Raw genomic sequence first — 22339 nt, 5'->3', positions numbered from 1 at the left:
AACTGAGTTAACTTTTATAATCATAGAATTTATTAAAATACAAATTTATAAAAAATTAAATACATGATAGTCTTAAAATGTAGAACATCTGCCTGTGAAAACTTAGGAGTAGAAACCCTCTCTTCTCTATACCACAAAGGGCTAGAATAGCTTCTCCCACGTGCTAGTGGACATAATACTGATCTTTGCAGTATTAAATAAAAGCCCATGCAATTTAATTGTACTCAATCCTGGGACATCCCACAAAGTTTCCCTTGCAGAACCAGTGGAGACTCATAGCGCAACATGCTAAAAGCTCTCTGCAACCACTTTCCCACAGCTTGACGCAAACATCTTTTTGGTAAATTCACATACAAAAAGACCAGCAGGATCCCATGTACATAAAACAGGTTTATTATACTCACGTAAAGAGTATACTCACCCAATTTCAAAGATTGATTTGCTGTTCTTCACAGCCAGGGCAAGACACTTCCCTCCTTCACTTGTTATTTGGTTTTTTCCCAGTCTGCAGAAAGAGTCGTGGACATATCTACCTCCAGTTGTGAGGTGACTCCAAGGTCAGGCCACTATCTTCCCTGGCACCTGAGCCCCCTCTTGGGAGGTACGCTGTCTCTCTCAGGACCCTAGTCCATTAAATGAACTATGGTAGCAATACCTGGGCTTCTATCAGGAAGGTCCTGAAGCCCTGAGGAAAGCCCATCAGGGTTCCTCTGCAGGAGATTGTTTTCAAATTCTAGAGAAACAGGGACCCTTGTCCTCCTGGGGGCTCTATATGACCTCAAGAGTATCACTTACTTCCACAAGTAGGTCAGGCACTTTCCCTCTTGAATTGTAAATGGTCAAGGTGAGTGCTGTCCTCACCAGGGCAGACCCCTGGGCTTCCAAACCTGGACACTCTGTCACCCTTTGCAGGGCGTTTCTATGACAGGGCAGAGGATCCAACTTTTCTTGGAACTATAAGGGGAGCTTCCTAAGAGTAGAAAGACCTTTTTCTCTTGTACTCCAGAGAGAGGGTGATAATTGTGGCCTTTCTTCCTGTCAGAAGTTAATGACATCAAAGTGTCTAGCCCTCTCTCCACTAATGACAGGTGGCCTTTCCAAACTCTAAGCCTTACCCAGTCATCATTCCTCCACATGGTCTGTTTGCATCCCACTCACTAGTCTCTCTGTGATTTGACCAACATGGCCCTAAGGCAAACAGAAGATGGCTTTGGAGCAGGAGTTCTTTATGGTGAACACTTAGTCTTTGAATAATGGAAAGGGTGACCAAGAGAAGCAACAGGGAAGAGAAACTACTGAGGGATCTGCCCCAGCCAACTCAACTTACTTAAGGTACTTGAGGCCTTTGCATTCATCCAGGATTTGAGCGATGTACCCAGCTCCAACATCAGTGATCTGGTTATTGTATAAGCTGTGAGAGAAAGCACGGGCATAAAACTTTATCATTTCCCTATTGTGTTTTTTTGTATGTTGTATGGTGGGGTCACATTTCATTATTTTTCCATGTGAGTATCCCATTATTGGAGCACCATTTGTTGAACTTTTCTGGTATTGTTTCTTTGCTTGTTTTTGCTTGTTTGTTTTTTTTTTGGTGGGGGGGTAGTGCATGGACTGGGAATCGAACCCAGGCCTCCCACATGGCAGACGAGAATTCTGCCACTGAAGTACTCTTGCAGCCCCTCCTCCTGTCACTTTATTGACATTTTTTTTTTTAAGTGAAGAGATGTTATCGACTGATTTCCAAAGTCTGAATTGGAAAGAGAGGGCATATGGATACCAAGAGTTTGGGGCTGGAAGCCTAATAGCCTGGATTCAAGCTTTATGACCTTAGACAAGTTGCCTATCCTCTCTGTGCTTCAGTTTCTCCATTTATAATACAGGAGTAATAATTATAGCTCTCTGGCAGCTTCCTGACAGGGTTAAGTTATGGATATTATTAGATTAGGATTATGATCACCATCTTGGGAAAATGGTTTCTGTCTGGATATTTGAAACTTCTCAGTGTCTACCTTTTAGTCGTTTTACCACTTGATACCAATTCAACTATAAAGCAAAAAAAAAAAAAGTCAAAAGTAGTAACTAAACTGATTTATAGTGTCCTAGTTGCACAAAACATGGCAACTGAAAGGACGCCTGGAATCATTTGCTTCCATGTCCTCATTTACAGATGAGGAAGCTGAGGCCTTGAAGAAGCAGGACGACAGGCTCCAGCTTACCCAGTCGAGAGTGACCATGGGGCTAGTTGTACTGGTCCACAATTCCTTACCTCAAATTCCAAAGTCCCAAAGACTCAGAAAACCCAAAGTTTTTTGAAAACTCTTTTGGCAACTAATGTGGAACTAGGTATAGTCTTTATCCTGCTTTGTTTGAATTTTCATACATCTTGCTGCAGAAATATTTTAGAGTATCTGAAATAGGATATTGTCCTAGATCCCACTGGGCCTACCACAGGTTTAGTATGTACACTGTTTTTCCTTCCAGAATATAAAAAGCTCTGAACTCTGATTCATGTCTGGCCCCAAGGACTCTGAATGCAAGATGATGAATCCATAGTAGTAAAATCTAATACACACACAGTGCTTTAACATTTTAAAACGTATCCCCATGTATTCTCTCCTTCCCTCCTCCAATAACCCAGTGAAGCCAGTTATGCAAACATTACTTGCTTATATTCTTTTTTTTTATTAATTAAAGAAAAAAAAAGAAATTAACACATTTAGAAATCATTCCATTCTACATATGCAATCAGTAATTCTTATCATCACATAGATGCATGATCATCATTTCTTAGTACATTTGCATTGATTTAGGAAAAGAACCAGCAAAACAACAGAAAAAGATATAGAATGTTAATATAGAGAAAAAAAATAAAAATAATAATAATAATAGTAAAAAAAAAGAAAAGGAAAAAAAAACAGACAAACAAACAAACAGACAGACAAAAAAAAAAAACCTATAGCTCAGATGCAGCTTCATTCAGTGTTTTAACATGATTACTTTACAATTAGGTATTACTGTTATTCTAGTTTGCTAGCTGCCGGAATGCAACACACCAGAGACGGATTGGCTTTTAATAAAAGGGGATTTATTTTGTTGGTTCTTCAGAGGAAAGGCAGCTAACTTTCCACTGAGGCTCTTTTCTTACGTGGAAGGCACAGGATGGTCTCTGCTGGTCTTCTCTCCAGGCCCCTGGGTTCCAACAACTTTCCCCGGGGTGACTTCTCCAAAGGCCTGGGCTGAGCTGCAAGTGCTGAGATGAGGAATGCCGAGCTGCTTAGCAGTGCTACATTGCAATCTCATTTAAGCACCAGCCAATTAAGTCAAACGCCACTCATTGCAGCAGACACTGTCCACTTGGAAGAACTGGAGAAAGAACAGCAAACTAATCCCAAAGCAAGCAAAAGGAAAGAAATAACAAAGATTAGAGCAGAAATAAATGAAATTGAGAACATGAAAACAATAGAGAAAATCAGTAAGACCAGAAGTTGGTTCTATGAGAAAATCAATAAGATTGATGGGCCCTTAGCAAGATTGACAAAAAGAAGAAGAGAGAGGATGCAAATAAATAAGATCAGAAATGGAAGAGGAGACATAACTACTGACCTCACAGAAATAAAGGAGGTAATAACAGGATACTATGAACAACTTTATGTTAATAAATACAACAATTTAGATGAAATGGATGGGTTCCTGGAAAGACATGAACAACCAACTTTGACTCAAGAAGAAATAGATGACCTCAACAAACCAATCACAAGTAAAGAAATTGAATCAGTCATTCAAAAGCTTCCTGAAAAGAAAAGTCCAGGACCAGACGGCTTCACATGTGAATTCTATCAAACATTCAAGAAAGAATTAGTACCAACTCTCCTCAAACTCTTCAAAAAAATTGAAGTGGAGGGAAAACTACCTAATTCATTCTATGAAGCCAACATCACCCTCATACCAAAACCAGGCAAAGATATTACAAAAAAAGAAAACTACAGACCAATCTCTCTAATGAATATAGATGCAAAAATCCTCAACAAAATTCTAGCAAATCGTATCCAACAACACATTAAAAGAATTATACATCATGACCAAGTAGGATTCATCCCGGGTATGCAAGGATGGTTCAACATAAGAAAATCAATTAATGTAATATACCATATCAACAAATCAGAGCAGAAAAATCACATGATCATCTCAGTTGATGCAGAGAAGGCATTTGACAAGATTCAACATCCTTTCCTGTTGAAAACACTTCAAAAGATAGGAATACAAGGGAACTTCCTATGTGTATCTTTGGGTCTAAGATGTGTTTCCTGTAGACAGCATATAGAAGGATCCTGTTTTTTAATCCATTCTGCCAATCTATGTCTTTTGATTGGGGAATTCAGTCCATTAACATTTAGTGTTATTACTGTTTGGATAATATTTTCCTCTACCATTTTGCCTTTTGTATTATATATATCATATCTGATTTTCCTTTTTTCTACACTCTTCTCCATACCTTTCTCTTCTGTCTTTTCGTATCTGACTCTAGTGCTCCCTTTAGTATTTCTTGCAGAGCTGGTCTCTTGGTCACAAATTCTCTCAGTGACTTTTTGTCTGAGAATGTTTTAATTTCTCCCTCATTTTTGAAGGACAGTTTTGCTGGATATAGGAGTCTTGGTTGGCAGTTTTTCTCTTTTAGTAATTTAAATATATCATCCCACTGTCTTCTAGCTTCCATGGTTTCTGCTGAGAAATCTACACATAGTCTTATTGGGTTTCCCTTGTATGTGATGGATTGTTTTTCTCTTGCTGCTTTCAAGATCCTCTCTTTTCTTTGATCTCTGACATTCTAACTAGTAAGTGTCTTGGAGAACGCCTATTTCGTTCTGTTCTCTTTGGGGTGCGCTGCACTTCTTGGATCTGTAATTTTAGGTCTTTCATAAGAGTTGGGAAATTTTCAGTGATAATTTCTTCCATTAGTTTTTCTCCTCCTTTTCCCTTCTCTTCTCCTTCTGGGACACCCACAGCACGTATATTTGTGCGCTTCATATTGTCATTCAGTTCCCTGATCCCCTGTTCAAATTTTTCCATTCTTTTCCCTATAGTTTCTGTTTCTTTTTGGAATTCAGATGTGCCATCCTCCAAATCACTAATTCTATCTTCTGTCTCTTTAAATCTATCATTGTAGGTATCCATTGTTTTTTCCATCTTTTCTACTTTGTCCTTCACTTCCATAAGTTCTGTGATTTGTTTTTTCAGTTTTTCTATTTCTTCTTTTTGTTCAGCCCATGTCTTCTTCATGTCCTCCCTCAATTTATTGATTTCGTTTTTGAAGAGGTTTTCCATTTCTGTTCGTATATTCAGCATTAGTTGTCTCAGCTCCTGTATCTCATTTGAACTATTGGTTTTTTCCTTTCACTGGGCCATATTTTCAATTTTCTGAGTGTGATCCGTTATCTTCTGCTGGCGTCTGGGCATTTAATCAGATTTCCCTGGGTGTTGGACCCAACAGGTTGAAATATTTTTCTGTGAAATCTCTGGGTTCTGTTTTCCTTATACTGCCCAGTAGGTGGCGCTCGTGGCACTCGTTTGTCTGCGGGTCCCACCAGTAAAAGGTGCTGTGGGTCCTTTAACTTTGGAAAACTCTCGCCGTGTGGGAGGTTCGCCAGCCGAAGCAGCTTGGAAGAGTGCCAATCCTAATCTCCCAGCGGCCTGGGGATCCGAACGCGGGGAGGGTCGTCGGCCGCCACAGCCCAGGAGAGCGCCCGTCCGAATCTCCTAGCCGGCCTGGGGCGCCAGCCGCCGCGGCTGGGGGGAGTGCACCGTTCCCAGCCGGACCGGGAAGCCACGTGTTTGGAAGGGACCCCGGTCACCGTTCTCCGTGGCCTGGGGATCTCCGATCCAATTCTCCCAGCTGGTCCGGGGGGCTGCGCGTGGTGGGGGGCGCCAGCTGCTGCGGCTTGAGGGGACCGCCTGTCCAATTCTCCCGGCCCGCCCGGGAAGGAGGGAGGGAGGGACTCCGGCCGCCCGCCGCCCCGGCTTGGGGAAGCCCGCGCCCCTCGGCAATCTCACCGGAGCGGGTTCTCCCAGCTAGTCAGCCATTCCAGAATGGGGTATGCTGTCTTCTTGATCTCTGTCATGGCTCCGGGAGCTGTTCCGTATCGTTTCTACTCCCCTAGTAGCTGTTCTCCTAAGGAAAGAGTTCTCACCACCACCTGAGGTCTTACCAAACGGCACTTGCTTATATTCTGAACCCTCTTTTACAAGGAGGCTGGGGCTCATCCAGGTTTGGTAACATGCTCCAACAGAGCTGCAGCCCAAGTAGACAGGATCCCCCCAGACTCCTGACTCTCAGTCCGGTGCTTCCACAGTGCCCCGAGCCTCATGAAGGCCACTGCTGCCACTTGCTCTTATTACTGGGTGTCTGGCCCAATGTTCTTGAGAAATACATACCCCAAATATGTCACAATTTTGTATTTGGTCAACTCTTCACATAGCACCTTTACGCCATTGTCAGTGATCTGGTTTACACTGAGTCTGAAACAAAATGGAAAAGATGTTAAAATCAGAGCAGCTCCTCAGTTTGAAGAACATTCATTCCACAAGGACCCAAAGGCTTACAGACCTTGAATTTTTCCCAGTTTGAAACACGCACTGTGAGAATGGCAGTAGCATCAGCCAAACAGCCCCTAAAAGCCTGGCCCACCCAGCACCAGTCCATCAGTAAGGCTACAGCAACCTCTTGCTCATCCTAAGGGTGTGGAGGACTCATGAGGAGTGTCACCACCCACCCTTAAAAGCCTCTGTGGTTCTCCCTCCACAGTGGGGGGCCTCCTTTTAGTGGTTACTCTGGGAGAGGGGACACTGTCATTTTCTGAGTGGGGCCAGTGATGTTAGATGTCCTGCAGTGCAAAGGACAGTCCCTACAAGAAGTAAGTGTACCCCAAAATGTCAACTGTATTGCCATCCAAAAACACATGGGCTAAACCTGACTAACCAACTTGAAAAGGATGGCTGCTCTGCTATCATGAGGACTGCTCAAATGGTGCTGTTCTTTGTGGGAAGAGTGCCAATGGTGATAGAAAAGCAGAGGGACAAATAGAAGAGGTAGATCTTGGCAACTACAGCCCCTGCTCTTCAATGCAATGCCATCTGGGTAGGCCAGGCTTAGTGGGAAGAGCAGGAAAAGAAGGCCTTTGGGATTGTGAATATATCCTGGACAAGGGCCAGCCTTGTGCTAGAATTTCTCTAGTAAATGCCTATACTAGCAGGATATATATGTTCTCTCTTTTTTTTTTTTACATGGGCAGGCAGTGGGAATTGAACCCAGGTCTCTAGAATGGCAAGCAAGAACTCTGCTGGCTGAGCCACCATGGCCCACCCAGCAGGATATTTTTGACATAGATAAAATGTGGAATAAAAATTTATTACTACATAGTCTCCATAATAAACTACCTTGATTGTCTCAATCCTCCACCCCTTCATTTAGGTAGGGCTGAAGGATAGAATAAGACTCAGGCATGGATGGAAGTAAGGAATGAGGTGAAGATCAGGGACCAGGTGAGGAAATAGACCAAGAATGGGTAAATGTTTTCTGAAAAGGGCCAAAGGGTAAATATTTTCAGTTTTGCAAGCCACATGGTCTCTCTTGCAACTCAGCTCTATAGTATGAAGCAGTCAATATGAAAACAAGTAGGTGTAGCTCCATTCCAATAAAACTTCATGTACAAACTGTAGGCCAAATTTGGCCCACAAGCTTTAGTTTGTTGACCTCTGTAATGAGTAAAAGGCTGCATGTATAAAGGCTTGCATTTTAGGCTACATCAAAATGATCAGGTGAGACATGTCGGGCCCCTTTTTCCCTCTCCACCCCTGGCAGAGTACAAGGCTCAGTGCCAGGGCATAGTATGAGCATACACTGCATGGCCAGGGTGCTGCCACCATCCCAGGATGACAGAACCTACTAGTCACTCTCTGTACCTATGCTTTCTTAGAAAGAGAATCTCCTGTGTTTTAGCTGGGTACATGTGACTCAGTTCTGCCAAGTGAAATCCAAGCAGTCGTGCCATTAGCAATTGCGGAGAAGTATTTTAAAAGAATGGGGTATGCCCTTTGTCCATCCTTCTTACTGGTGGCTAGAATGTTTATTGGATGGCTGGAGTCTGGGCAGCCCTCCTGGACCAAGAGATGGAAGCCAGGTAGTGAGGACGGCAGAGCAGAAAGGCAGAAGAAAGTTTGGGCTCCTGGTGACCATATCAGCCCTGACTACCTACCTCTAGACTTTTGCACAAGAGAGTAATAAGCTTGTAAACCCATTTAAGATACTAACATTTGGGGTTTTCTCTCAACCAAAACTAATCCTAACCCCAGGGAGCTGGAAATGCTTCCCTGTGGTTTCCCCCATCATTCTGCTTTCCTGGGAGCAGCTCTCTTGTTGGTGTGGAAGAAAACACTTCAAAAGAGCTGGGTGGGGGTAGGGCCGCTACACTGATCCAGAGTTTCTTGTTCTATCAAGTGGGGAGAGGGAAGCCCTGTGTGTGAGGCTGCAGAGGGAGAGTCACTAGCTGAGTGACTCCCACTGTCCGACTCCCACTGTCCTTGCACAGTATATACTCTGGCACTGGCAGAGCAGACCTGACAATCATTTCTAGATCCTCACTGCTCTTCAGAAACATATGAGCCAGGTCATGGGGAATTTAAACCCCAAAATAGCTTTTCAAATTTTATCTTACACAGGAAACACTAATAGAAGGGCATAATCTGCCTCTCTTTTCTATACATCATCAAACAGGAAAATAATCTGGGCTCAGCATTCTGTACTGAGACCCCTGGCAGCCCAGGCTGCTGGCTTTGATCATGGAAGGTAACTAGTGCCAATTAGCATAAAGTCTGTTTTCTGCAATAATAAAAGCTTACATATGCCAGAAACTTTTCACGGACTCTCTCTGAGCCTCACATTAATCTTAAAGGGTAGGCATCTATGCATTCTGATTCTACCTCACCCAGCAGTGGGACCTTGAATGAGTTACTTTAACTTCTCTGTGTCCCTGTTTGCTTATTTGCTGAAATGGAGAGAATACCCACTTTATTCCTATAAGAGGATTAAATGAAGTAGTATTTGCAATGCACTTCACCCATACCCTGTAAATACGGGCTGTTGTGACTATAACTGCTAGGACTATTGTCTCCTTTTCCCAGATAAGGGCACTGAAGCTCAGAGTGGTTAAGCACCGTGTTCAAGGGTCCCCAGCTGGCACTGATCCAGGTCTGCCTGATTTCAAAGTTTTGCTCCTTGCCCTCTGCCGCCCTAAGAGAGACAAGGCCAGGATGTTCCAAGACCAGCGGTCGGGAATCCCAGGGAAGGAAGCACCTGGGATCCTGATCCACCACACTAGGCTTGGCATCCCTACGCCTTGCCTCCTGCCCCACCCGCCGCCCACGAGCGGCAGCCCCACCTGATGACAGTGAGGCGACTGAAGCAGGGCTTTAGTTCCCGCACACCGTAGTCGTTGAGATTGTTGTTGTCCAGGTCGAGGGCAAGCCGTTTGCGGATGTGGTGCAGGACAAAGGAAAGGGCGCTGCAGTCGGCCGAATAGGCGTTGCAGTAGGTCAGCTTGAGGTAGTTGGCACAGATGCCTCTGGCCGCCAGCCGCCCCACCTTCTCACTCTGTGTCTCATAGATGCAGCGCAGCATCCAGATGAAGGTGGGCATGGCCTGCACCTGGTTGAAGCTATCAGACTGAACCCGGGGTAGGTTCTTCAGGTAGGACCGCAGGCTGGCAAACAGGTGCGCCCACAGGGCCTTGCGCTTTTTCCTCAAGGCCACCACGGGCACCAGGTGCTGCAGGAGCTTCTGTTTGGCTTTGGACAGCAGCCCACACAGGAAGAGGTTGGTGAACTGGAAGTGATCCTTGTTCTTGAAGGGGTCTTCCCCAACAAAGCTGCTGCCCCCCAGACACCGGAAAGGCAGGAAATGGAGAGAGCAAGACACCACTGCAGCCTCTCCAGGAGGCACCCACTCCTGGAAGAACCTGAGCAGCTCTGGCGTACCCACCTTGTCGTCCACCACAAGGAACAAGGCGGTGAAGAAGGCCTGGAGGGTGATGTGGAAAAACTCATAGGACTGCTGGTCCCCTCTAGCATCCAACTCGTGCACGGTCCGCAGGAAACCTAGCTGCAGATCTCCCTCCTGCATCTCAGAGGCCTGCACCTCCTCCTGGCTGAAGACAAATAAGCTCTTCTCCATGCCCCAGTGAGCCATCCTCCCCAGTGAGTGCAAGGTCCCCCGGCCAGAGCGGAAGGTCTCTGTTTGGCTCCGAGTATTGCGCTGCACCAGGCTCGTGGGCTGCATCCTGTTCAGGTGGACCTCAGTGACCAGCAGGAAGATGTCAGTGAGCGTCATCGTGTAGTCAGGCAGCTCGGGAACACTGTCAAAGGTAGTGTGGAAGTGGCGGAAGCACCGGAAGATGATCCAGCAAAAGAGGGGCACAGTGCACAGGCTGCAGAGGTTGGGGTTGGCATCCAGTTGGTCCAGCAGGTGGTCCTGGACCACCCTGTCAGGGAACATCCTCCTGGTGTAGGCCCGTAGGTGGCTGGGGGAGAAGCCACGGAGCAGCACCTTCTTCTGAAGGAGCTGGCGTGGAATCTCGATGCCTGTGCGGGCAGTGAGCACCTTGCTTGCCCCCTTGAGCAGCTTCCCACTGAGTAAGTTAGCTAGCAGGACAAGAGGGTGTGCGGGCTCCAAAGGGGAGCAGCTGTCAGGCACACTGCTCAGGTCAAAGTCTGAGTGGAGCTCATCCAACCCATCAAAGGTGAAGAGGGCTGTGTGGGGAAAGCGCAGCAGGAAGGCCAACACCTCCTCAGGCTCCTGCTCCGGGTAGCAGCAGTGCTTAAAGAGAAGGTCAGGCAGACACAGCATGTCGCTCTCCTTGAAGCAGCTGAACATGCGGCAGCGGAAGTGGAAGAAGAATTTGATCCCCAGGTCTAGCTGCCCCATGGCCCAGAGGCTCTGCAGCCGCTGCAGCAGCATGGACTTGCCCACCCCGGCATCTCCGAAGATGAAAATGGTCTCACCCTGCTCATTGAGGATGCCCGTGGTATGGTCCAAGAGGGAGACCAGGCTGCCCAAGCTGCCCAGGCTCTCATTGGCAAAGCCAACCAGCTCCATGATGGTGTCTGTGTACGTCTCCTCCAGCAGCTGCTCCTCCTTCTGCGAGTAGCACAAGATGAACTTGGAGTCTTGGCCAAGCTGATGTCGCAGCTTCTGGGTATACCTGCTCACTGGAGTTGGGGGGTGGGGAGCAGTATCCAGGTGTCAAGGAAGGTGAGGCACCAGTCAAGGCAGAGAGAGAGAGAGAAAGAGTGAGAGAGAGAGAGAGAGAGAGAGACGGAAACTGCCTCAAATAGGAAGATCCCCAAGGAGAAACAACCACACAAATAAATGAAAGCCACTGCCTAAACCCCACAACCAAATGCAACAGTCTCTCAAGTGCAGGCCCTCCAGAGCGTCAAAGAGCTGGTCTTCCAGAATGTGAGCTTCTTGAGGGCAGCAGGCCTTGACTGGGATGGGTACAAGCATTGCCTCTCAGCAAGCCTGCCTATGGCAGAGGGGGCAGGGCTCCCCACCCCCGCAGAAGGGTATTCTATAACTTTTCTTAAAACAGCTTTGGATCTTAATTATAATTCAATTAATAAAAACTGGACACACATGCACATTTCTAGAAATTCATCTATACTCCTTTCCTATGAACTTGGACCAACTTGGTCACCTGTTTAAAATTTTTAAAGTGAATTATATTTTTATAGCTTTGTTGAAGCATAATTTACAAGCCATAATTCACCCATTATAAGGACCATATGCTAGTCAATGATTTCTAGGAAACTTTGTACAAAGTTGTACAAACAACACCACGATCAAATTTAAGAACACCTCCACTGTGCCCCTAAAATTCCCTCGAGCCCATCTGCAGCCAATCCCTGTTACCAACCTTGGCCTTAGGCAACTACTGACTCTAAATTTGCCTTTTCTGGACACTTCATATAAATGGAAATCATACACTATGTAGTCTTCTGCATCTAGCTTCTTGTAAAGTGAATTATACTGTAAGAATTCTACAGTAGCTGACTATTTAAAGGAACCAACAGAGAAGTCTTTTGTAAGAACTGTTCACCATGGGAATATCTTCTTTTTCATGGGTCAAGGAACAGGCAAGGCAGGGTGGAGACAGTACTAAGAGTCAGAACCTGGCCGACTGCAGGTATCTCAACTGCCCTGCATGCCTCTCTGGCCTTGCTGGGGCTGCAGCAGCAGAAGCTGGGCCCTGAGACTGCCAGTGGCCTTGCCTTTTACATACACCTGACTTTCTAGGACACTGTCCTTTGCTTCTGTTTTCAAGGTCAAACTGGATTCTTTAAAAACCAGAGTTTGGCCAGAAGGAAAGACAGATGATAAAGACTGAGATGGTATAAATCTAGGAATACCTAGAGTATACAACGATAGTGACTAAATGTATACCTAGAGTATACAATGATAGTGACTAAAAACAAAAATGCTTTTGCATGAGGAAGAACAAAGGAATGTCAATATTGCAGAGCATTGAAAATCGATGGTAATTCATATTTTAAAACTTTAACTTTTGGGTGAGACGAAAGCAAAAAATGTTTATTTGGTACCAAATTTATATTTTGACTAGTGCATTTCCTAATATAACCTATATGGACAGTTTAATTGAGCACCATAAGTACATGGAATCTTGAATAGGACATGAGATTTTGTAGGTTTGTCCAAAGTGATGCCCCATTAAATCCCAGAGTGATTGAAACAGTGAATAAAAAAGTATTTGCAAAGTCCCCTTGGGGGAACGGTCAGAAAGGGGGAAAATTCAACTTTCCCATTTAGAGAATTCTTGATATTCTTGCAAGCAGTGGGGACAACCAAACCAATAGGCCAAGCCCTCAATCTTGGAGTTTGTTCATATGAAACTTAACCCCACAAAGGATAGGCTAAGCCGACTTAAAATTAGGGCCAAGTCACACCCAGAGAACCTCTTTTGTTGCTCAGATGTGGCCTCTCTCTCTCTCGGCCAACACGGCAAGCAAACTCTCTGCCCTCCCCTCTCTACGTGGGACATGACTCCCAGGGGTGTAAACCTCCCTGACAACATGGGACAGAAATCCAAATGAGCAAGGACTCAGCATCAAGGGATTGATAAAATTTTCTCCACCAGAAGGCAGAAGAGAGAAATGAGACAAAATAAAGTGTCAGTGGCTGAGAGATTTCAAACAGAGTCGAGAGGTTATCCTGGAGCTTATTCTTACGCATTTTATAGATATCCCCTTTTTAGTTTAAGGTGTATTAAGAGAGGCTAGAGGGAAGTGCCTGAAACTGTAGAGCTGTGCTCCAGTAGCCATGTTTCTTGAAGATGAATGTATAATAATATAGCTTTCGCAATGTGACTACATGATTGTGAAAACCTTATGTCTGATGCTCCTTTTATCTACAATATTGACAGATGAGTAAAAAATATGGATAAAAATAAATAATAGGGGGAACAAAGGTTAAAATCTATTGAGTAGATGGAAATACTAGCGGTCAATGAGAGGGAGGGGTAAGAGGTATGGTATGTATGAGTTTTTTCTTTTTTCTTTTTATTTCTTTTTCTGGAGTGATGCAAATGTTCTAAAAAGTGATCATGGTAATGGATATACTACTATGTGATGATATTGTGAGCCACTGATTGTGCACCATACATGGAATGTTTGTATGTTAAGAATGTTCATCTTTGTATATTGTTTTGGTTTGATAATAAAAAATAAATTAAAAAGAAATACTAAAGGGAGTTCTGCCAAAAAAAAAAAAAAAAAAAAAACAGACTTTGGGACCTTGGGGCTGCTATGTTGTCAACCATTATTTCAAAGTGGAAAGAACAAAAGGTTGGAAAGAAGACTCTCTGGCCCCCCAGACCAGAGCATGGTCCCAAGTATTCTCAGTATCCTCTCCTGGCACCTACTGTCCTTATCACCACATGCAATTATACATATGTGTGATTATGTAAATAAAGTTGGTCTCCTACATGAGACTCTTAACTCCTGAGGTCTGGGTCTGTTCACCGTTATTTCTCTGGCATCCAGCATAGTGCCTTGTCATATGGTAGGTGCTTCCTAAATACCTGCTGAATTCGTCAATTAGTGGGTTTTCATGGTGCTTTGGAAATAAGAACTGGTACCCAAGTTGGTAGATGAATACTTTGCCTAGAATCAAACCCAGAAAAATTTTTTAAAGGGGAAAAAAAAAGTATGCAGCTATTAAAATCTTTCATATATGCTGAAATAGGAAGTAAGCAAGAGGTCAGAACAGAAGCCATTGCTACACTGCTATGGGCTCCTAGATAAACCAGACAGCTACATGGGGTCAGTTCAATTGCAGTCATCTGGGCTGCACTTGAGAGACACAGACTAGCTCTCTCCTTGTAAAATGAAAATAGCCCCTCCTGCCTGCTACCTGAGGGGGACTACAGACCTGGACATGGTGGACCAAGTTTTTTGTGCCCTGTTGGGCCTAAATACAGCATCAATCGCATCCCCAATCCCCTGGGCCTTGCCTGCACTGGTGTTTGCACTTCCCTGAAGATGACACTTACCTGGGTCAGTGTTGACCACGGCTCTGCTCTGAATGAGCTGGGATGGTGAGAAGCTGATATCCAACAGCCAAGGCCTCAGGTCCACGTAAGCATCTGCAAGTTGCTGGATCACATAGAGGAAGAACTCGGATACCTCCTCCCCCTTGCTCTGGACCAAGTCCAGAATTTTACGGACCTGGCAGGGACAAATGAGCTGGCATTAGGGTCATCCTCCTGGAAAGGCCCTACTAGGGACACACAGGTCCTACCTTGCTTGGTCCTCCACCCAGCTGGTGTAAGAGTCAACATGTTGGAGGCCTAGAATCTGTGAAATTGACCAACTGCCTCAGTAGGAAATCAAACAACACAGCTCTTATGGAAGCAGAGACTTCCATAAGCCTAAAAATAAAAAGGTAAGATTCCCTACTAGACCCATTGTCCACCCATGCAATTCTGTCTTCTTTCCCTCTTAGTTTGGTGTCCAGGAGTGAATGTGAAGAGGGAGGAAGTCAGACCTCAGGGTTAATGAGGTGGGGTGGCTGGGCCACACAGCAAAGGGATAATAGACATGCATATGTTATACTCCTACAATAAGATCTTTTATCATCTCAAAAATGCAGAAAAAATTGAAAGAGACCAAAGCTCACAAGTGTGCTACTATGTTTCTTCCAGAAAACCTTCTTGTCTCTTCTGAGCCCCAATGGGGTTACATTACAAATGGACTGTTATTCCTCTTACCGAGAATGATTTTTCTTAATACAATGTTTCAATACCAAGAATGATTTTTTAGCCTTGCCAATTGTATTTTTCATAAGATGACGCTGTTAAGGACTTTCCACAAGTTGAAATGTACAAAATTCTTTATGTGAACCCAGCTTAGGCTGCAGCCGTCACTGAATCAGATGCAATGTCCATTCTGAATTTTACCCAGCAATGAGCTGTTCTCCAAAATTTAAAAGCACTGAATGATGATTCCTGCTAATGTTTAATGCTAATTTTATCTTTCCCTCCTAGTAACTTGAAGTGAATTTAAAAACAAATTATCTGGAAGCCAATACACATAGCAGTTGGAACTGGAATTTAAGAGGTGTTTAATACATAAATATTGAAGTAAAAGGTATAATTCTGGGAATAGCTGATAGTGCAGGCATTTATGGCCTATCAGGGCCCCAAAGTGAAATGCCTCATATACTAAACTCCCAAAGCTCCTCACTCAGGTGAAGAGGGAGAACCCTCTGCCCTGTCAACATGGCCAATGCCTGGGCACCTTGTCCGGCTGGGTGGGGCAGGCACAAACGATGTCCGCATCCTCGGCTGAGAAGTAGTCATTCTTCAGCAAATTGTCCACCAGGCACTGCGTGTTGCGGATGTGAGTGACCAGAAGTTCCCGGTTGATTTTCAACAATTTAATGTGTGAATGTGACTCAGATGGGATTATTTCCATCTCACTATGGGCCTGTTTTTCCATGGTTAAAGTAGCGAGCAGCTCATTTTCCCAAGTTCATCTCTGGCGTCATCTGTCTTCCTGACAGAAGGGCAATGAGGATCCAGCCCCTGACCCGCAGCGCAGCTCCTGAGAAGACAAATCACCATCAGAGCAAAGGCCCTGCCAAGGATGCCCCCCGCCCACCCCCATTCAGCAGTGGTCCCGGGATTTCTCTACTTAAAGCAGTAGAGTGCCGTGCTTAAGAAATTTATCTGGGATGCATTAAAGAGAAAATTCTAAGTAAAATACTTCCCCTTGTGGGTTACATTGCTAGGAGAGGCAAGCAGAGGTAGCCAATACGTTTGTTTAGAAAAACTTCATTTTTTTTATTTGAAAAGGCAAAAGTATGCCTAGATCCTGGACTGGGATGGAGAATCAAAGTTATATTGCAGTTCATAATAAGGTTAACTGGAATTGGAGGTTTTCACATTCTCCAAAAAGGGAAAGAGCTCAAAAGTTGGAGCAGAGGAACTGTGAGAGCTGTGAGGGAGAAAAAGTCTGAGCAAAAAATGCCTGCAGGGACAGCCACCAAGAGCCAGGAAACCTGGGAAGGGTAATTTATCAGTCATTATTGCTTGTTCTGGGTTATGTCATAGCCCTCCATCAACCCCATGCTGTCATCATAACCTCAGCAATATCTGCTAGATGCAACAACCTTGGGGAGTGGAGGAGAGCAGGAACCACCTGTGGAGTGACATGGAATAGAGGGAGGGGAAAGGAGGAAAGACGAAGAATTTCATAGAAGGTCAGAGTGATAAATGACTGGGAGAAACCATCTCCCAGAAATCTTGAAAATGCATGCAAGTGCTGAACTTCCTGTCTGGGTAGGAACAGGGGCCCAAGCTACTTTATTCGAATATTAAAAAAAAATACTTGGGCTAATCTTAGTTGCCCCAAAACTGCATTGATTTGCCTTACTATAACTAAAACAACAACCAAAGATCCTTCCAGGCATCCTTGTGTGGATTCAAATCTCAGAAGTGGAATGACATTAAACTGGCCACTTAATCCTTTGTCTAAGATAGGAAACCCCATATATTCAGGCAGATGGCTTCCTAGTTTCTTTTGTGGAGCTCAAAAAACTCACCTTTAATCGCAGTCAGCATCATTAGATAGTCATAAGCCCAAATCTGTTAAAATTCAAGACCAGTGGTTCTCAAATTCATTCCACCAAGTCACACATGAGTCTCCTGCTCTGTCACATACATTTTAAAATATTTATCACATTGCCAAGACACTAGAAGTCTTATAGAGATTCTCAGCTGTAACTCACACAATAATTTTTCTTTTAACGTAAATGATTGAGAAACCAACAGTGAAGTTTAACATTCTAAGCAGCAGAAGGGCAAGCAATACTTACTAAAAAGAATCTTAAGGAAGGAAAACAAAAGGTTATTATTCCACTAATCTATCAGATGCTAATTAAGCCTTATTTATTTTGGTCAATTCCAGTTACCTTTAAGTTCCAAGGTATTAGAAAAGTGGTTTCCTTAAAAGTTACCAGTTGATAAAATTAAATTAGCATCCGTATTAGTTTTTCAAATGCTGCTGGAATGTAGCATGGCTTTTCTGGGGTATATAACAGCTTCAAACTGGCACATTCTACCCTCTGGGTCCCCCAAAGATATTTTCTTTCCATGTACAAAATACATTCATTCCATCATAACATCATAAAGCTTTAAACCATTTCAGTATCAGTACAAATACAATACAAAGTCAAACAGTACAAAATCTCATCAAAGTCAGTTATAGACATGGTCTAAGGCAAAATTCTCCTTTGCCTCCAGAATTGTGAAACTTAGAACAAGTTATCTACTGCCAATCTGCAAAGAAGGAACAGTCATAGAATACATGTTCCCACTGCCATAGGGAGAAATTGAAAGTAAACAGGGGTCACTGGGCCAAAATAGTTCTGCAAACTTGCAGGGCAAATTCCACTGAATTAGCAAACTCCAATGGGGTGATCACCGGGTTTCCCCCAATCCATGGTTTATGTGATCCACCCTTTCTGAGGCCTAGAGTACCAAAACTCTTCTTGAACATCAAGGAGGAAGGCCCAACCTCTGCTTCTGGGGCAAACTCACCCTTCCCTTGTGAATGGGTGGGGTCCACTCTCCTGGCTCAAGATTTCTTGGTTTCAGACATTAGCTTCCATGGATCTGCGTTTAAAGTCATTTTTCCTTCAATCTGTCCCTTTTCTGTCCCTTTTAATCTAGACTGGCAGTGCTTCCATTCATACAGATTTTGCAAGGAATTTGTTGGTTTTCCATGTAATATACAGGGTCATAACCATTAGACAATAAGATTTTCCACAAATGCTTTCTGGATAATTCCATCTCCAATCCTTGTTTGTCCTGTAATGGCTGACTACTTCCATGTTTGATTAAATCCTCACATGGGGTCCTGTTCACTGGGGTCTCATTTTCTGGAAGCCCAGAATTTTCCAGACCATTAATTTCTGTTTTCTTTGTACCCAAGAGTTTAGTGCTCAAGTTATCTCTTTCCTGTTGCATTTTACTATAAGCTGCAAGGAGCAACCAGAAAATGTGAACTAAATTTTTCACATTTCGTCTGTAAATGTCTTCTGCTAAATATCCAAGTTTATCACTCTCAAATTCATCCAATACCAACACTTACTTTTTCCAAATTCCCTGCCACTTTAAAATAAGATTGTCTTCCTTCCAGTTAGCAATAACACATGCATTATTTATCTCTAAGGCCTTATCAAAAGTATCTTTAGAGTCCATATTTCTACTAACAGTCTCTTCAAAGCAATCTAGGATTTGTTTTTGAAGCTCCTTACAATTCTCCCAGAATCCTCCCCTTATCCACTTAAAAAGTGTTCCAGCATGTTTATTATTTGCAAACTGCAGCAGCACCCCAGTTCTCTGGTACCAAAATGTGTATTAGTTTGTCGAATGCTGCTGAAATGCAATATACCGGAAATGGAATGCTTTTAAAAAGTGAATTTATTAACTACAAGTTTACAGTTATAAGACTATAAAAATGTCCAAACTAAGGCATTCAGAGAAAGATATCTTCACTCAAAGAAGGCCAGTGTCTGTCATATGGGAACGCATATGGCTGGCGTCTGCTGTTCCTTGTTCCTGGTTCCACTTCTGATGCCAGTGTTTCCTTCTCTCTGAAATGAGGCTTTCACTTAGCTCCTCTAGGACACAACTCTGGGTCTGGCTTAGTATCTCATGGGAAGGCACATGGCAACATCTGTTGGGTTCTGCATCTCCAAATTTCCCTGCATAGGAATCTGCTCTCTCTGTTAGCACTTTAGGCATCTCCAAATGTCTGTATCTCTGTTGGCTCTGAAGCAACTGTTCTCCAAGCATCTGCATCTCTCCTTTTAAAGGACTCCAATAAACCAATCAAGACCCACCTTGAATAGGTGGAGTCACATCTCCAGCTAATCAAAAGCCACACCCACAAATGGGTGTGTCACATCTCCATGGAAACAACCTAACCAAAGTTTTACATCCTCCAATACTGAATCACAATGAAAGCACATGGCTTTTCTGGGGTACATAACAGCTTCAAACCAGCTCAGTACTTAATAATACCCTTTTAAATTTCTGGCATTGTTCTGTGAAATCAGTCAGAATATTTTACAACATGCTCCTCTTAAACCTTCAATCTCCAAATTCTTTCTGGACTCATCAAAATCAAAGAAAAGAAAGATTTTTTTATAAAGTTCTATTGTACTGAAAAATGAATGAATGAATAAAGTTGAAGATGCAATGATTTTTAATTTCAGAACTCTAACATCTCTAAGTGCTCTCTGTACATTCTTGTAGAACAGTGTTTTCCAAACGTCAGTCATTCAGGCACCAGAGTCACTTTTTTTTTTTTGCAGGGGAAAGGGGCATAATTGAAGTCCAAGCTATACATTTATATATTAGTTACTTAATGTTTTGCTTTAAATTAACTTTATTTTAAAACTCTACTACCTTAATTTAAAAGGAAAATTTATACTGCCATTATAAACAGAAAATATCATTTGCAATAAGCAGAAAGTAACAAAAATACATGTATTGGAAATAAAACAATACTATTATAATCCAGCGAGATAGTGCTGCTGCAAAAGCTCTAGGTGTAAGGCCTGTTTTCTCATAAAAGCATTTGAAAGAGGAATGTCACCAAAATGCAAGAGTGAGATGCTCCAGAGTTCCAGCCCCCTCACATAAGTTTTAAACAAGAAAAAATGGGTAGAACTATCTTTTCTCAGATTTTCAGAAAGGCTGAAGTATCTGGGTGAGAACTGAATCAAGAAAAAAACAACTTAAAAATGGTAGTGAAACCTTGTGGCAAACTTGCTGGTCCTTCCCTCACCCTCTCCTCAGCTAGATGCACAGTCAGCCATGCTCCTCCCAGTGTAGATCCCTGGTTCTGGTTACAGAAGAAGCAGAGTAGCCCTTATTCACAACAAGGGTGCATGTGTGTCTGTACCAACCTCTCTGGTGGCAGCATGAAGTCTGAACCAGGCATTCATCATAGGTTCTCCATCCCCAAACTTGCCCTGCATGTAGAAGTGCTTTTCAGAGCAGCTAAAATGCTGTAAGAAAACAACGAAAAAACAGCTGCCTAGGGCAAAGGATACCAGCTTTAATACATAAAGCACAGTGCCCAGACTGGGAAGAAAGGCTACTTCCAAAGGAAAAGAGGAATTCAGATCCATGTAAATGGGGGAATTTCAAAGGTCACACACACATGCCCAGGATAACACGCATGATCAGACAGACTCGGAGGATCCTATGCTCTCACTTTGTAATGTTATTCTGACTCACTGTCAGGCAGGCTAAATTTGTAAGGAGAGTACTCACACATGCCAGTCTTTATAGGTTGGGAAAGATATTTTCATTTTTTAAAAAACATTCCTGGCATTCAGGAAAATCTCAGGTTATGATGACCCATATAAAGGAACAAGACAAAGCATTAGAAACCATCAGTAAGGAAGGCCAGATTCTGGATACCAAAGATTTTTAAAATTGTTTAAACACACTTAAAAAGCTAAAAGAAAATATGGGAAAACAACTAAAAGGAATTAGGAAAATGAAAAATGAACTAAAAGACAATTGTAATAAAAAATAAATAAATAATAATAATAATAAAGAATTAAACATAAATACTGGAGCTGAAGACCACAGTAAGTTAATTTTAAAAATTCCCTGGAGGAGTTCAATAGCAGATTGGAACTAGCTAAAGAAACAATAGTGGACTTGAAATCAGATCATTGAAATTATCCAGTCTGAGGAGCAGAAAGAGAAAGAAAAGAGTGAACAGAGTCTTAGAAGCTTGTGGGATGCTATCAAGCATACCAATATATGTATTATGGGAGTCCCGAGAGGATAAGAAAGAGAAAGAGCTGCAGAAAGGATATTCAAACATATAAAATAGCTGAAAATCTCTCAAATTTAATTAAAGATATGAATAGATATATTGAAGAAAAACAACAAAATCCAAACAAGATAAACTCAAAGAGACCATTTCAGTACTGTATGTCGGAAACTTGATTAAATTATCTCCACAGAGATGTGGCTTGCCAATTGTGGGCATTAACTTTTGATTAGATGGACATGTGACTCCACCCATTCCAGGTTGGTCTTGATTACTTCACTGGAATCCTTTAAAAGAGGAAACATTTTGGAGAAAGCCTCAGAGCCACGAGAGAACCAAGAGATGCCTGAGAGCCCACACAGCCAGAGACCTTTGAAGATGAAGTTGGAAAACGCCCCTGGGGGAGCTTCATGAAACAAGAAGCCTGGAGAGACAGCTAGGAGACCTCGCCATGTTCGCCATGTGCCTTTCCAGTTGAGAGAGAAACCCTGAACATCATTGGCCTTCTTGAACCAAGATATCTTTCCCTGGATGCCTTAAATTGGACATTTCTATAGACTTGCTTTAATTGGGACATTTTCATGGCCTTAGAACTGAAATCTCACAATTTAACAAATTCCCCCCTTTTAAAAGCCATTCTCTTTCTGGTATATTGCATTCCAGCAGCTAGCAAACTAGAACAGGTGGTATACATGAAAAAATACAATCAGTGCAAGCTAGGTTCTATAGTTAACAGTAACATTGTTTTATGATTCTTTTGAATGTAACAAAGGCAATATGTTAAAACTAAATGTCAATAAGCAGGATATATGGGGGAGTGGTATGGATTCTTTGCAAAAGAAAAGGAAATGTTCTCATATATATGCTGATGGCAAAGACATGGCTATGTGATTATACCAAGAACCATTGATTT

At 43.0% G+C, this 22339-nt stretch overlaps 1 protein-coding gene across 12 annotated transcripts in view; it reads right to left on the bottom strand.

Annotated features, from left to right (window-relative positions):
- Positions 1–22339, bottom strand: part of NOD1 (nucleotide binding oligomerization domain containing 1) — a 173773-nt gene that overhangs the window by 96928 nt on the left and 54506 nt on the right. For 10 of the 12 annotated variants that reach the window (XR_013159432.1, XR_013159430.1, XR_013159431.1 and 7 more), the window contains 6 exons: positions 15862–16167; positions 14616–14790; positions 9432–11256; positions 6430–6513; positions 1328–1411; positions 422–505 (listed from right to left, as the gene is read on the bottom strand). Coding sequence is in view for 9 of the 12 variants with exons in the window: in XM_077120646.1 (XP_076976761.1) it covers positions 422–505; positions 1328–1411; positions 6430–6513; positions 9432–11256; positions 14616–14790; positions 15862–16062 (2453 nt within the window). In the remaining 3 variants the exon portion in view is untranslated. Of the gene's footprint in view, positions 1–421; positions 506–1327; positions 1412–6429; positions 6514–9431; positions 11257–14615; positions 14791–15861; positions 16168–20542; positions 20645–22339 lie in introns of all 12 variants that reach the window. The other 2 variants (XM_077120641.1, XM_077120703.1) reach the window with 2 other exon arrangements.

The sequence above is a fragment of the Tamandua tetradactyla genome, chromosome 1, assembly GCF_023851605.1.
Source record: "Tamandua tetradactyla isolate mTamTet1 chromosome 1, mTamTet1.pri, whole genome shotgun sequence".
In the NCBI taxonomy this organism is placed as follows: domain Eukaryota; kingdom Metazoa; phylum Chordata; class Mammalia; order Pilosa; family Myrmecophagidae; genus Tamandua; species Tamandua tetradactyla.
The sequence above is the reverse complement of the archived record's forward strand: the minus strand, read 5'-3'. Positions and strand labels throughout refer to the sequence as shown.